The sequence below is a fragment of the Branchiostoma belcheri genome, unplaced genomic scaffold (genome assembly GCF_001625305.1).
Source record: "Branchiostoma belcheri isolate BF01 breed outbred unplaced genomic scaffold, Haploidv18h27 scaffold412, whole genome shotgun sequence".
NCBI lineage: Eukaryota > Metazoa > Chordata > Leptocardii > Amphioxiformes > Branchiostomatidae > Branchiostoma > Branchiostoma belcheri.
The window spans coordinates 42924-59274 of record NW_017804035.1 but is presented as its reverse complement, the minus strand read 5'-3'; the positions used below and the strand labels follow the sequence as shown (position 1 = coordinate 59274).

At 41.4% G+C, this 16351-nt stretch overlaps 1 protein-coding gene across 1 annotated transcript in view; it reads right to left on the bottom strand.

Annotated features, from left to right (window-relative positions):
• Positions 1-16351, bottom strand: part of LOC109477937 (CUB and sushi domain-containing protein 1-like) — a gene marked incomplete at its 3' end in the record, with an annotated part of 25177 nt that overhangs the window by 7125 nt on the left and 1701 nt on the right. The window contains exons 2-5 of the mRNA XM_019779398.1: positions 10752-10965; positions 9674-9789; positions 9136-9321; positions 782-995 (exon numbers count right to left, since the gene is read on the bottom strand). Coding sequence (XP_019634957.1) covers positions 782-995; positions 9136-9321; positions 9674-9789; positions 10752-10965 — 730 coding nt within the window. The remainder of the gene's footprint in view (positions 1-781; positions 996-9135; positions 9322-9673; positions 9790-10751; positions 10966-16351) is intronic.

The following is a 16351-nucleotide window of genomic DNA, read 5'->3' as shown; positions in this document are numbered from 1 at the left end:
TCGTTTATGTTTTTTCCGATCTGCTTAGAAGTTGTAGTTCCAGTGAGATGTTTGTTTTTAACCTGACTGATACCTTTGTTGTCAGATGGCACAAGGCCTTTATAGTTAACATTACCAAATTAAGAATCAGTTCGCACAAGCTGGAAATGGAAAAAAGGTGGTTATAATAATATACCAGGTAACCAGAGACAATGTCCCTCATGTCAAGAAACTGTTGAAGATGAATACTATTTCTAATGACTTGTTTGCCTATACTACAGATAAACAAAATGAACGGAATACATGCAAAGCTAGTAAACTTTTCCCAAAGACAAACACGGATATTTGTAATGTACTGAAGTCATACCCCCGACCCCATACATATATGTGGTGCCGTACAAAATAGAGAAAGTACTGTAAAACGCGTAACGCATATCTTGTCAATACCAAGTTTAAGTTCAAATGTTTTTCTGTAGCAGTTGCTTAGAATAGACTTATTGTATTTCTCACTGTACAATGGTGGCAACAATAACAATGTGAGCAATACATGTACAATAAGTCTATTGTACAACTGTCGAGCAATAAAGTTCATTCATTCATTCTAACAATAGTGCTCAGTCTGTACTTTTTAAAAGTCGGTTTCCTTCTATCGCAACGTATACTTCACAAACCTCCGCAACGTCTGTTTATATAGGATTTCATTTTTATGTGTGTGTTTTGTATGTATTTAGGTTTTCCTCTAGTGCATGTCTAATTATGGCGGGCCAGTGGGTGTCTGAAACAAATAAATAATAATGATTACCTTTCTATCTCTGCAGCATTATCACTGGCTCCATCGTAGATGGTGAGAAAGTCATAATCGTCCTCTGTGTGGAAACTATCAAACGTGAGGCGAATGATGCTTCCTTCTGGTACAGTGATCGTCCACTCGCAGTTTTCATTGTCGCCATAGTTACTGGGATAGTTGGGTGATGTCACAGGGCCTCCAGAAGGAGCCGTCAGGTCACCTCCACATACTGAGGAATAAGAAATAACATCATCAGGCGCAGGTAACGTCACACCACTATGTAAGTGTGAAGGGAGGCTATGTTTTATACAGGGTTACCGGGTCTATACATATCAGTTTATACACTGTATGGACTTAAATATTTCTTTTATTCATTCACTTTCTTCTCATTCCTATGTTTCTGCCTGGAGTAATGCTTCTCGCTATTTTCAGCCGACGCACTTGGCACTGAGGTGAACCGGGACGAGGGGAGATACAAACTAAGCTACCTACATCGGTTGCATATAACGGCGAAAAGCAATCAGAAGTTCTGAGGAAGATGTATGATAGACAAGGTAAGGTAGTGAGGTAGGACAATCTCTGGTTGTGTATACGAAAATCCCAATATCCTAGCGTCCAATGCCTTCAGGTGTATATGGTTACACAGTAAACTACATGCTCTAACCATAATTAATGTAAAGCCACTGTTGACAGCTCCCTCGCTGTACAAACAACCCATCAGGGGGGGGGCGAAAGTTTTCCAACTAAAGCTACTGTTGACAGCTCCCTCGCTGTACAAACAACCCTTCAGGGGGAAATATTTTTCCGGCTTAAGCAACTGTTGACAGCTCCCTCGCTGTAAGTTACCAGTAATTAACCAGAGCAAGCTTTTAAACTTCGCTTGCCTGTTCACACAAAACATTGCTTTTTCACAACTTGAACTACTGACAAACTAAACAACAATCACTAAAAGCCCACTACAGTAACGTACGGACCTCCCACGATGCCCATTTCCGAACTTGATCTTGCTATCGTCGACGGTAACTTGCTCGCAAAAAAATCGTGAACATCCATTTGCAGATTCTCGAATTATCCTGCTAACAACAATAACGAACAACACAAAGGTCAAATTAAATGACATGGGAACCTCCCACGAGGCCCATTTCCGAACTTGACCTTCGTATTCTCAACGGTAACTTGCCAGCTAAAAATCATGAACAACCATTTAAGGATTCTTTGAGTTATCTTGTTAATTAGAAAAACACAAACACTTAAAGTCAACTCCGTTCACGTAAAAACATCCCACGAAGCCCATTTTTGGCCTTGACAATGCCCATCCCTAAGACAACCTGTCTACCAAAAATCGTGAACCTCGGAGGATATGCCTTCAAAATTTATCTTGCATAATCTGCCAAACAGTACCAAAACGATTTTATAGCCTTCTCTGTCGAAGGCAATTAAAAATCCTAACCAATAATGTAGGGAATAGCTATCCACCTGTTGTTGTCTTAGTTATATGTTACTTCATACTAAAGTTATATCAGCGTAACTGAGCATTGTTTTCCCTTGTGTTTCTCATTCTTTCCCTGCCATGTCGTATAATGTGGTGAAGCCATCGCTGTATTTTAATAATGGTTTATTTCAAATTCAAGTTACACCTCGCAGCCAATGGCTGAATTATGTGATACATTTACAATTGATTAATAGATTTACGCAAATAAACAGTCTAACGTATAATATTTAAGATCGAGGTATGTAGGTAGCGCATTGAATAAAAACAATTGATAACAAGTGGTTGGTTAAAACATTGAACATTAAAGTTAAAAGCATATCGGGATAAAATGATTAAGTGTGGCGCAACGAGTAGATTCTAGTATGTACATTTGAATAAAATTTCTGGGAATATTAAAACATTTGAGTACACGTACATACAAATAGATGGCAGGATTAGGTTATAAGTAGGGCAACGAAGTAAAGAGCAGCTACAAATTCAGCATCCGTATCATGTAAGGAATTGCACTTGTTCGGTATCTTTTAGTTCTACAGAAGGCAGTGTCCAGTTTAAGGGATGAGCGGGTCGTCCTACCACTGATTTCAACTCTTGGAGGTGGCAATAAGTGTCTGTGCAGCTTAGATCGTTCAAGTGATCTAGCGAAGTTCATTGTCAGTTTGTCACGGCGTGACTTGAGTGTTGGTAGGTTGAACTGTACGCATGCCTTGTGGTAAGAGGTGAAATCCTCACTCAAGATGATTCGCAACGCTCGGCGCTGGACATTCTCGATTCTGTTACTGAGTTTCGCAGATAAATCAGAGTGCCAAACAGGTGCCCCGTATTTGCCCCAAAGGAAATGTCGTTTTCTAGTTTTCGTGTAAAATTCCTCTCCTTTGTCATACTTCATTTCAACATGTCCACATTAATTATGCAAATGACTACATTTACATAATATATGCATAGTGGTGCTAACATTTAAGTAACTTACACATGTCACAAGGTATAAAACTCCCATCATTCACCAATAAAGAGTCACAGAATTTTCACATTAATTATGCAAATTAGGTCATCATTTGCATAATTGGTATCGATGTTCCGCCTGCCACAGATTGAATGGATTACATGTATAAAAGGAGGTTTTTGCTGGGAAAGCAGGAAGCCAATCTACTAGGGTGGCCTGTCTCGCCTGTTGCCATGGCAACAGAGTGATCTGTCTGAGATCCTCTTCACAAGAGGCTGTTTCTAATTAGACCGTACCGCGTGGTGTCACTCCCGTGCCGCGTGGTGTCACTCTGAGCTAACACGCGGCCCGGACAGGTCGTGTACGTCAGACCTCCCTACAAATCTCTCCACTAAACCCTCTCCGACTTACACGAAATTCTACGGCCTGGAGAACGCCTCCGACTGTCGCTGCCCTTCCCGTTAAGAACCTCCTTGGTACTACCGAGAACTTCTGCGGCCCGTTCAGAGGAGCTTATCGCACCGGACAGTGCTGCTGCGACGGATCGTACCGGACCTTATATCATACCCGGGCCGCGATAACGTTCGATAACGGGTTCCAGACCGGGCCGTACGTTACGGTACGGCCCGGTCCAGAACCCGTTATCGAACGCTTCCATGGCTTCCATAAAACGAGTCGAACACGTTTTTCCCTAACCGCGTGTGCCCCTTTCGAAAATTCGAATACAGAATCCGGACGTTGGAACTGATGTTGTTGCAATTGAAGGCTTAGGGGCACCAGCTTTTGGCTCATCTTGCATTGAAAGGCGCGTTTTCTTGGGTGGGTATGATATAAATAAAATACAACACGGTGTATTCCGCATCGCCCTCGGTCCCGGCCCGACCGCGAGTCGGATCGCCCTCCGGCCTGCGGAATACCCCGTGTTGTATTCTATATGTACCGACAGAACGCGGCGGCCGTGCAGAGCCTCCGGCCAGGAGTTCGCCCCCCTTTTCCGTACTTGCTTGCGGTGAGTTTGTCATCTCATACTTATTTGTCAGCATGGACAGCGCCTTTATCACAGGGCACTCCTTCGTTTGCCGACTAGAATCCTTCATACGGTCCCGCACTACTACACAGTCCGGCCGAGCGGTGGCTAGCCTGGGTTCCAGGCCCATAGCACACTGGACACAAAGTATCTCAGTGAGCAGGGGTCTGGCCGGACGATATAGGAAAAGCTCTCAAGCACAGGGAGGAGAAGCTGTGATTGATGGCCCCTCACACCCCAGGTAGCCTGTTACATGGTACCACCATTGGTCAGCAGGAGACAGTCTTGAGCTCAACAGTTAATCATTAACCTGTCAATTTTTAACATGTATTTGGTGTTCATTTTCCAAAATAACAGCAGAACTCTTTTAAATAGTAGAAGTAGTGTACAACTGGCTTTCCTGTTTGTTGGGGTAACACTGTCCTCTAACACATCAGGACAAAATACACAATCTACAGTTTCATCTCATCTGCTGGTGGCCACTGTTGAAGATTCAAAGATACAGCTGGGTGGTTTTAACCAATCATAGCCAAGGTGTAAAATTGCTTCCTGCTGTTCTACCAATGGGGCCTTACGCTCAAATACTGAGCGTTCGAATGGCTCGAATGACAGGTCTATCTGACCCGGCCAGACCCCTGCTCACTGAGATACTTTGTGTCCAGTGTGCTATGGGTCTGGAACCCAGGCTAAGCGGTGGCCCCGGATTTCTGGTTGTCAGAAGTAACTGTTGACTTCCACGGTATCCCTGGTTGCACAATCCCGCGATACAGATCTCGGCTACTCCCCTACATTAGAGACTTCCCTTCTGACATTGTGTACATCGAACTGGGTCACAACGACTTGTGTCATGCTGATCTCTCCCCCCACCAAATTGCACAAAACCTGGCGGACCTCGCATTCTCTATTCAATGCATCCCAGCTGTAAAATCTATCATCCTAGCAGAACCCATTTGGCGCTACACCGATCCGCCCAACATGCCCAACTTCCCAGAACGTTTGGCCGATTTCCGCAAGCATCTCTCGTCTGCCGTTGAACATTTGCCGGCCGTTTCCGTGTGGCGACACAAGCGCCTCTGGCGAAAGAACCCAAATTATTTCGCCCCGGACGGACTGCACCTCTCCGATTTTGGCAACCTACAATACTACAAGTCAGTTCGCGGGGCGCTCCTAAGACAGTTGAAACGTGATTAGACGTCTCTATGTGGATGAGTTTTAGGGTTTTCAGGGCGTAATTTTCGCCCCCTTGGCTGTTTATGTTATGTACATGATTCTAGGCTGCCCGTGTATTCATTCTGTCTCCCCACGCAATGTAGCGTGGCCTGGTGGTTTTGTTACCTCCATGAAAAATGGAGGTATTGTTTTTGGCGTGTCTGTCTGTATGTATGTATGTATGTATGTGTGTGTGTCTGTGTGTCTGTCTGTCTGTGTTTCCGCAACTTTGTGGTCAGCATAACTTCAGAACGCCTTTATGGATTGCCATGATATTTGGTATGTTGGTAAGTCTTGAATAGACAAAGGTCAAGGTCAAGTATGGGCCTCCTGGTGGATGACCTTGGTACTGCAGCAGAACTTCCGTTTTTTGTATCTTTTGTCTCGAACATGCTGTGGTCTTGACTTTTGGGTGACAGATAACTTTTCGTGTCAGGAATAAGTGGTGTGGGTTTGGTCCCCCTATCAGCTTGTTCTGGAACTGCAGGGCACTTTCTGGCGAAATGTTTAAAAGCCAATAAGTCAAGATAAGAACAACAAATTTTCATAATTTTTGGTGTGTAGGTAGCTGAGAGAGATGTACATGATTAAATGCAAATTATGCAAATGAGGACTTTATTTGCATAATTAATGAGGAAATTCTATAATTACAGTGTTTTACATTATACTACTTTCATGCATGTAATGTATGTAACCTATGGCAGGCAGAACATCAACAGATACTAATTATGCAAATGATGACCTAATTTGCATAATTTATGCAAAAATTCTATGATTTCTTAATGGTGAATGATGGGAATGTCATACTTGGGACATCTGTAAGTTAATCAAAAGTTCACATACATCACGATGCATATATCATGTTAATGCAGATGTAATTTGCATAATTAAAGAGGACATTTACATTTACATATCAAGCCCATATTTCATGGAGGTATGAAATCTCGGAATTCTTGTTTTTTTTTGTAAAGAACATGGATTAAAATGGCAGCAAGTCTATTGCATACACCACAAACCAGAAAGACGTAAACAGGTATAGCATGGCCTGCAGTGTTGTCATTAACATAATTTATGCAATTATCTTTAGATTTGTAGTACGATCAATAAATTAGCGCCTAAAAACTTATGTAACCATACTTCGATCAATGGTACGTCACTAGATGAGACTGTTACTACGTTAAGTTTTTTTTGTAAAGAACATGGATTAAAATGGCAGCAAGTCTATTGCATACACCACAAACCAGAAAGATGTAAACATCATTACAGTTAACAAAAAATCCTTGATTTTCTTTTTCCAGTACCTGTCTCCACCGTGAATATATAGTTCCGTGAACATGTCAATTTTTCTCAGACCGTGAACTTTTGCTACCGTGAACATAAAGTGAATCACAGTATAGCATGGCCTGCGTCGCTCAAACGCGCATGCGTCGAAATGTAAAAAATCCAGCTCTTCTGATACAAACAGTACAACAGTATTTTTTCTTGTGTAAGGCTACACTGACTTCATGTTATGGATGACATCCGCGCGCGCATTGATTTTCGCCTGTTCTAAAAAAAGATCACGTCCACCGAGGCTCTGGCCTGGCTCTAGGCCTGAGTAGTCCATGGTACTTAGCGACAATACGGAGCCAGGCACCCAGGCTACCGAAGTTCCACGGCTCAAGAACTCTGTACATACGTACAGTGCCGATTCATAAATTCCTCAAAATGCCAGCATGTGTCGTAAACCAAAGTTTGCACCAATGTCGGTACAAGCAAACACTGCATCGCCATGCATGGCTGGACGGTAAAAACGCTGGACGGATATGTCAGGGGGCCTATCATTGGTTACTACAAACACGGTCTGTTGGCACACATGTTGACAAGGAACAAGAATAGCACATTAACTACGCGCGCATTGTATTTTCGCCTGTTCTAAAAAAACAAGAATTTGGAGATCTCATACCTCCATGAAATATGAAGAGTTATGAAAAATTGTTATTGGATGGATTTGTCCCATTGTATATGGAAGTAAGGTCGTAATGAACAGTTTTAGCTTTGGTTTTCTAAACTCAAATTACAATATTTGGCGTGAGGAATTCCTGTTCTTTGGCAGGAATAGGAATGTTATTTCAACATGTCCTCATTAATTATGCAAATTACCCCTACATTAACACAATACATTCATAGTGATGTTAACCTTTAAGTAACTTGCACATGTCAAAAGGTATAAATTCCCATCATTCACCATTAAAAAATCGCAAAAACTTTTCACATTGATTATGCAAATTAGGTCAATATTTGCATAATTGGTATCTGTTGCTGCTTCACCTGCCAAAGATTACATACATCCCATATACGAAAGTATTATGCTGTAAAACACAGTAATTACAGAATTTCCTACTTAATCATGCAAATTTAGCCTTCATTAAGTTACTCAAGCAACTTGATATGATTTTGGAAACGGTCAGACATTTCAGCTAGTATCCCCTAGCTTTCGTCAGTGACTGACAGACAGAAGGAAAAATGCAGGTTTATAAGCACAAACTACGATTGATATGCAATTATTAAGTGAAGACAAGTTTTCGGAAGTTCAGGGGGAAGTTCATAGTTAGCTCTCTGGCGACGGTTCTACTTATTCGATTAGCGGGTCCGCGAATGCGATCGAACTAACTGTGAAGAACGATGGATTGTTCCGGCGGCCTTTGCCCGATCTAGCCTTGCCATGACCAGAAGTAATAAAGTACGATGCGTACCGCGCGGACTAGGTTCCTTTCAAACAAAAACAGCGTGCTTACCTAGACCAAGTTCAGAGATTTCAACGACACTTGGTCGCCTATCGCCCATGTTCTGACTGGTTCACACTGCATAACACAGGTGCCATTGCTTATAGAAACGCAAAGTATTCTACTTATGTCTACACAGTAAGGTCACACCGACTTAATTTTATGGATGACATTCTATGAAGACCCCCAAACTAGTGCGCGCGGGCAAATAAAATAAAAATTCCGGTCAATAATAAAAATGCTACTAAACCACGGGAATACAGGCTGGTATTGTGAATTCGCGGCAGCACATAGCAGCGTATACGACAAGCCGGCACATGCTGGCTTTTTGCGGAATTTATGAATCGGCACTGTACGTATATACTGAGTTCTTGAGTCGTGGAGCTCCGGTAGCCTGGGTGCCTGGCTCCGTATTGTCGCTAACTACTATGGACTACTCAGGCCTAGAGCCAGGCCAAAGCCTCGGTGGACGTGCTCTTTTTTTCTGAGAACAAGCGAAAATCAATGCGCGCGCGGATGTCATCCATAGAATTAAGGAAGTGTGGCCTAACATGGCATCTAAAATGCGGTCCCATTGTACGTTGTACAATTACATAAGACGGTTACGACTGTATTTTTACTATTAGACGATATCGATCATCTGAATATTGATGATGCGATGATTATAAGTAGTTTAGGAGTTAAAGAGGGCCGGCCTTAAAAGCACCTCTAATCATTGGGTGACCTTTCCCGTAACGATTTGAATTGGGTTAACTTTATTCAGACCGGGCTATTTTGGTCATCCTGTGGATACCGTACCACTAAAACTTCTAGGGGTTAAGTCATAAAAAAGGCCACTTTGAACATAATGATCAATGTTACCGGTGTATGCCATATGTATACCGTAAACCAGAAGTTCTAACCCTAACGTCAATAGTTTTATTCTTTATTTATTACCTCTACAAGTTGGTGTAGCACCACTCCAAGTCCCGTTCGGCTGGCAGGTTATATTAGCAGTCCCCCACAGCTGATACCCGTCCATACAGGTGTACCTGACTGTCTGTCCTGATGTAAAGTTACTGTTGTTATCCCTGTTCCCATTGGCCGGAACAGCGGGATCCCAGCATTGACCTGCAGTTCTGCCTGGAACAAAACAATGCAAAGGTTTGGATTTCCTTCCTTTGTCATTTATTATAGATCTACAATTTTGCGTACATTTTCATTATTTTTATCTATTTATGTTCCAATTCCCATACATTACATATATTACAGACTAAAAGTCCTATAGTGTATACCAATGTGATTTTCAAATTTCCTTATTAACCATGCCAATTAAGCGTCATTTACAAAATAGTAATTGCAATTTTTTTGCATCTTCTGGACCCCAGAAACTAATCATATACCGAAAATTGCCACAAACACAGTTCATATTAACCAGCATACAAAATGATATCATTGGCCTTGTTAATTTGAGAAGTGTAGCCAAAGATCTTACTTGTGTAGGAGAACTGGAACCCCTGATAGCTGTCACTCCCATCAGATGTAAACCTCAGGAACATCGTGTTAGATGAGCTGATGATATTCATAATGTTCCATTGCTCACCGGATAACCTAGGCATTATAAAAATAAGGACAATTAGTATTTGACGCACAAACTATTGTAATATTCCAAGCTTTGGGGATGTTGTTTGTTATACAGAGCGTTTAGAGTGGCTTGAATATCCCGTGTTGATTGGTCATCATTATTTTTTCGTGTAGATTTGATTCAAGGAACATAAAATGTGTAACTTAAGTCCTTATCACGGGTCGTTTATGTTTTTCCGATCTGCTTAGAAGTTGTAGTTCCAGTGAGATGTTTGTTTTTAACCTGACTGATACCTTTGTTGTCAGATGGCACAAGGCCTTTATAGTTAACATTACCAAATCAAGAATCAGTTCGCACAAGGTGGACAAAGAAAACGGTGGCTATAATGATATACCAGTTACCGGAGACAATGTCCCTCATGTCAAGAAACTGTTGAAGATGAATATTTTTTAATGACTTGTTTCCCTATACTACAGATAACCAAAAAGAACGAAACGCCTGGAAAGCTAGTAAACCTTTCCCAAAGACAAACACGGATATTTTTAATGTACTGAAGTCATACCCCCGACCCCATATATATATATGGTGCCTTGCAAAATAGAGAAAGTACTGTAAAACGCCGTAACGCACATCTTGTCAATGCGACTTTTAAGTTCAAATGTTTTTCTGTAGTAGTTTCTTAGAATAGACTTATTGTATTTCTCACTGTACAATGGTGGCAACAATAACAATGTGAGCAATACAATTAGTCTATTGTACAACTGTCGAGCAATAAAGTTCATTCATTCATTCTAACAATAGTGTTCAGTCTGTACGTTTTAAAAGTCGGTTTCCTTCTATCGCAACTTATACTTCACAAACCTCCGCAGCGTCTGTTTAAATAAGATTTCACTTTTATGTGTATGTTTTGTATGTATTTAGGTTTTCCTCTAGTGCATGTCTAATTATGGCGGGTGGGTGTCTGAAACTAATGAATAATAATGATTACCTTTCTATCACTGCAGCATTATCACTGGCTCCATCGTAGATGGTGAGTTTGTCATAACGGTCCTCAGTGTTGAAGCTGTCAAACGTGAGGCGAATGATGCTTCCCTCTGGTACAGTGATCGTCCACTCGCAGTTTTCATTGTCGCCATAGTTACCGGGATAGTTGGGTGACGTCACAGGGCCTCCAGAAGGAGCCGTCAGGTCACCTCCACATACTGAGGAATAAGAAATAACATCATCAGGTGCAGGTAACGTCACACCACTATGTAAGTGTGAAGGGAGGCTATGTTTTATACAGGGTTACCGGGTCTATACATATCAGTTTATACACTGTATGGACCACGTTTGAGCTTGTGTTTTCGCCGCAAAAGCGCCACCTACATCGGCTACATATAACGTTGAAAAGCAGTCAGAAGTTCTGAGGAAGATGTATAATAGACAACGGAAGCGAGGTAGGACGAATCTCTGGTTGTGTATACGAAAATCCCAATATCCTAGCGTCCAATGCCTTCAGGTGTACATGGTTACTCAGTAAACTACATGCTCTAACCATAATTAATGTAAAGCCACAGTTGACAGCTCCCTCGCTGTACAAACAACCCATCGGGGGGGGGGGAAGTTTTCCAACTATATTTAGCCACTGTTGACAGCTCCCTCGCTGTAAGTTACCAGTAATTAACCAGAACAAACTTTTAACCCTCAAACACCCGAATGGGGTCCATTTGGACCCCAGGCGTATATTTTTATGTGCTGTTTGAACATTTTTTATTAAAAAAAAAATTCCTCCCGTTACTTTGTCAATAAACCTCTTCTTCAAGTTCTCCTAAATGTTTCTTGGAAATCGGCACAAATTTGTTAAAATAAGAACGGGAAGTCTGATGTAAGACCGTCTGGGGTCCAAACGGCCATATTTCCCCTTTCCTACACACAAAATTGTTTGTATATGTCCTCAAAATGTTTTTAAGGAAGCATTATTGCTTTAATATTATGCAGTTTGCCAAGTAACATCGACCTCAGGAGTTATTTCATTAGGTTTTCAGAGGAGTTATTTCATCAGGTTTTCAGAGGTTATGATATTTGACAATCGCATGAGGTCAAAGGTCAACCTGTTCATGCCTGCAGTCCTTATCCTATTTTTGCATGAGTTATGATAATGAGCTGAAATATTTTACACTTAATCATGCCAAAATATACCTCTTACTATGATTAAGCAATATATGTACAAAGATCACTGAAAGAATGCAAAAAGGAACTAGAGAGGCCGACATTTGCTTGGGAGCAAATACAGCATATTTCAGTCCATCTCCCTCCCACGCAAAAGTGGACTATTCCAAACTTACCCCAGTGTAAAACTGGCAAAGATTCTCAAATAAATGAATTATATAGTAGCCATGTAATTGAGAACAAAGATGCAACAACAAGCACATTGAATCTCGAAAGCTTTACTAATCTTCTTACAGGTATGCAAATACTAACAATGATGAGATTTGATACATTTTGAAGGTCTTAGGCACATAAAATTGAATGTGTGGGTCATTACGCACGACTTACGTGCAATGTGACCTCAGGTAACCCGCAATGGAACACCTGTTCCATGGCCAACGGCAGATAGAACGTGCCATTCTTTAGATAGAACATGGAACGGGTATAGCACTTTTGGCCCTTTTTTTGCTGAAAATAGCCATTAAAGTCCCCCAAATGAGTCATTTGGAAGTGGTGTATGCCAAATATGTGACTGTTGTTCTGTAGACACATGTTCAAGGTACCCTTATACCGAATTTCAGATCATTTGGTTGTAACACCAGGGCTCAGGATCCAAAAATCAATTTTTTGGCGAAAAATGCCCCAAAAAACCTTCATAAAAATTTTTTAAAGGCATGTATCAAAAAAATGAAAAAAAAACGCCTGGGGGTATTGGCCCACTCTACCTCCATGCCAAATTTCAAGTCATTTGGCTGAATGATGGCGGAGTTGAATCCCTCTGACTGTGTGGCAGGAGGAGGAGGAGGAGGAGAAGAAGAAGGAGAAGAAACATCAGACAACACAATATATTTCATCCATACCATGGTATGGACTGAAATATAATAAAATTTGAAAGAAACAAAATGGGGTCCATTTGGACCCCGTTCGGTCATTACCGTTACAAAAAAAGTTCGGGTGTTTGAGGGTTAAACTTCGCTTGCCTGTTCACACAAAATGTCCCATTGCACTAAGCCACAAACTACAAGAGACTCTAAACTTGAAACCCTCAATCTAAACCCCTTAACCTAATCACAATAAAAAACAACAAGAACATTGCTTTTTCACAACTTGAACTACTGACAAAGTAAACAACAATCACTAACGGGCCACTAGAGTGACTTACGGACCTCAAACGATGCCCATTTCCGAGCTTGATCTTGCTATCGTCGACGGTAACTTGCTCACAAAAAGATCGTGAACATCCATTTGCAGATTCTCGAATTATCCTGCTACCAACGATAGCGAACAACACAAAAGATCAAATTAAATGACATGGGAACCTCCCACGAGGCCCATTTCCGAAGTTGACAATCGTATTCTCAACGGTAACTTCATTCACCAATAAAGAGTCAAAGATTTTTCACATTAATTATGCAAATTAGGTCATTTGCATAATTGGTATCGATGTTCCACCTGACACAGATTATTAATAAATAGATTATATGTATAAAAGTACTATGATATAAAACACAGTAATTATAGAATTTCCTCCTTAATTATGCAAGCTTAAGTTAAGTCCTTGTTTGCATAATTTGCATTCAATTATGCACAACTCTCTCTCTCTCAGCTACCTACACACCAAAAATGATGAAAATACGTTGTTCCTATCTGGACTTATTGGCTTTTAAAGATTTCGTCTGGAAGTCCCCTGCAGTTCCAGAACAAGCTGCCAGGAGGACCAAACTCACACCACCTATTCCTGACAGAAAACGGTATCTGTCACCAAAAAGTCAAGACCATAGCATGTTCAGGACAAAAGATACAAAAACCGGAAGTTCTGCTGCAGTACCAAGATCATCCACCAGGAGGCCCATATTTGACCTTGACCTTTATCTTCCTAAGACTTACAAGCATACCAAATATCATCACAATCCATTAAGGCGTTATGGAGTTATGCTGACCACAAAGTTGCGGAAACACACACACACACAGACAGACAGACTCACACACATACAGACACGCCAAAAACAATACCTCCGTTTTTGTTGTAACTCTGGAGGATGGCACCCAGGCGGCCGCCGCACCACGACTCAAGAACTCAGTACATACGTACAGTGCCGATTCATAAATTCCGCAAAAAGCCAGCATGTGCCGGCTTGTCGTGTACGTCGCTACATTGTACGTTAGGTTTGTGTTACTTTGGTTTAGTAGCATTTTTATTTTTGGCCGGAATTTTTTATTCGCCCGCGCGCACTAGTTTGAGGGTCTCCAGAGGATGTCATCCGTAAAGACGGTGTGGCCTAAAGTCGTGTATGCATAATATTCCCGACCCGCTGGTCCCGCAGAGGGCCGCTTGAATTTTCCCGCGCCGATTAGATAAAACCATACAAGGTAATTCTAATTAAACCAAGGACTGTGTGTTCCAGGAAGATAGATGTAGTCGATTGGCGATATTAAACTTAGGATTGTGGACCAGCAAAATGCGTTCCCAAAATACAGGAAATGGCGTTTCCAGAGGGAGCATGCCCCGATCCCCCTTGTGTATTGAGATATTTTAAACAAGTGCTTTGAAAAAAAGCTGATCACTATATATGTATGTAACTCTTCATATATACATGTAGATGAAAAAAAGCGATTTTGAAACCCGCAGCACTGTGACGATTTTGATGATAGCACATGCTGCACAAAAAACAAATGCTTCATCAAATTAAGCTTAGTTGAAAGAAGGAAGGAATAGATTTCATTATGGCTGTTAAGTAAATAAAGTTGTTGCTGTGGTAAACACGTTATTTCCTGGGTTAAAAGTTGCTACGAATGACCATTAGTTTTGTTGTTTCTTTGTTGGTGTTTTTGCTCATACTTCACCATGGTTTATGTTCTCCATCCACGCTATCATTCATTTTGAGTACTGTTGTGTATTTAGTCAATGAGGATTATAATCTCTTCTTTAATGCTGCCTTTGACAATTGTTATGTTCAACCAAAGCTTTTTGATATGGTACAAACTAATGTTAAAAAGAAAAACAGCTGATGTTAAAAAGTAAATTAGTTTTTGAGTGTTAAAAGCAAAACATCGACTGTTAAAAAGAAAATTTAAAAAAGTTCCACACCGAGGATCGAACCCGCTATGCGGAGACCCCGGCCGCCACTGCCACTCAGCATCGCTGCCAATTGAGCTATCGGATTGCGTAATTCTTGAACTGCCTATGCAAGTATACATAGCGGTTTGAGCAGGACAAACGAAGGAGCATGAAAGCCCCGTCTTTAAAAAAGAGTAAGTATGAAACGTATTGACCACTAACTGGGGTTATGTAACATATAGAAAAATAAGATACAATTTATTATAGAAATAGAAGAAACTAATCTGCAAATTGCCGGCCATTATGAATAGGGATAGAATAGAATGACCCGGCAAATGGCCTGACGCCCTCTCCCGTTGGTGTTATACGGTTGTCTGGTCGTCTCACCGCGGAGGACAGGACCTTGGTGCGACTGGTAAAATGTAATCGTTCCCTCCGTGTAATCCGGAAGCCGACCTATTAATCCACCATATACGGTACAGATTTAGTCTCGCTTCCGAGGTCCTTAACATTAGTCTTTTTTTTCCATGATTTTTTTTCAGCACTATTTTTTGTCATCAACATAATTTATGCAATTATCTTTAGATTTGTAGTACGATCAACAAATTAGCGCCTAAAAACTTATGTAACCATACTTCGATCAATGGTATGTCACTAGATGAGACTGTTACTACATAATTTTTTTTGTAAAGAACATGGATTGCTATTAACTAAAATGGCAGCAAGTCTATTGCATACACCACAAACCGGAAAGAAGTAAACAGGTATTGCATGGCCTGCAGTGTTACCAAACTACCAAAGAAACAAAGAAAGAAGGATAGATCCCACATGCACAATCCCAAATGTAAAAATAGCACGTGGAAGAAGTTTGTGGGTGCCATGCACTCGAATAGCGAGAAAGAAACTTAGCTACAAAGTACTCAAAAATTTAGCTTCGTGTAGCAGCAAAATCTTCCCCAGAAAATGCAGGAAAACGCGTTTCAAACTCTATTGTTTTTTTCCTAAGTTTTTCGGGGGACCATGCCCCCTACTAGGTTCGACGAGCGGCGGCTCGCGCCTTCAGCGCTCGACAGGGGAAAATTGTTTCATACAAATCTGCCCTGCCTCCCCCCCCCCAAGTCAGGATTTCCTGCCGCCGCCTCTGACTTTTGGTAGCCCGAGTTAGCTTTCGTCCGCTCCCCAAGATCCGCTCCCTGCTAGTGTTTTGGGGGCATTTGTAAATGTTTCAGAAAGGGGGAGGGCCAAGGAAAGTTTTTTTTTTTTTTAGCGGGAGGAGGGCCAGGGAAAAAGAATAGCTGGGAGGGGGGCGGCTGGGGGGCCATGGAATACCATTTCTGCCC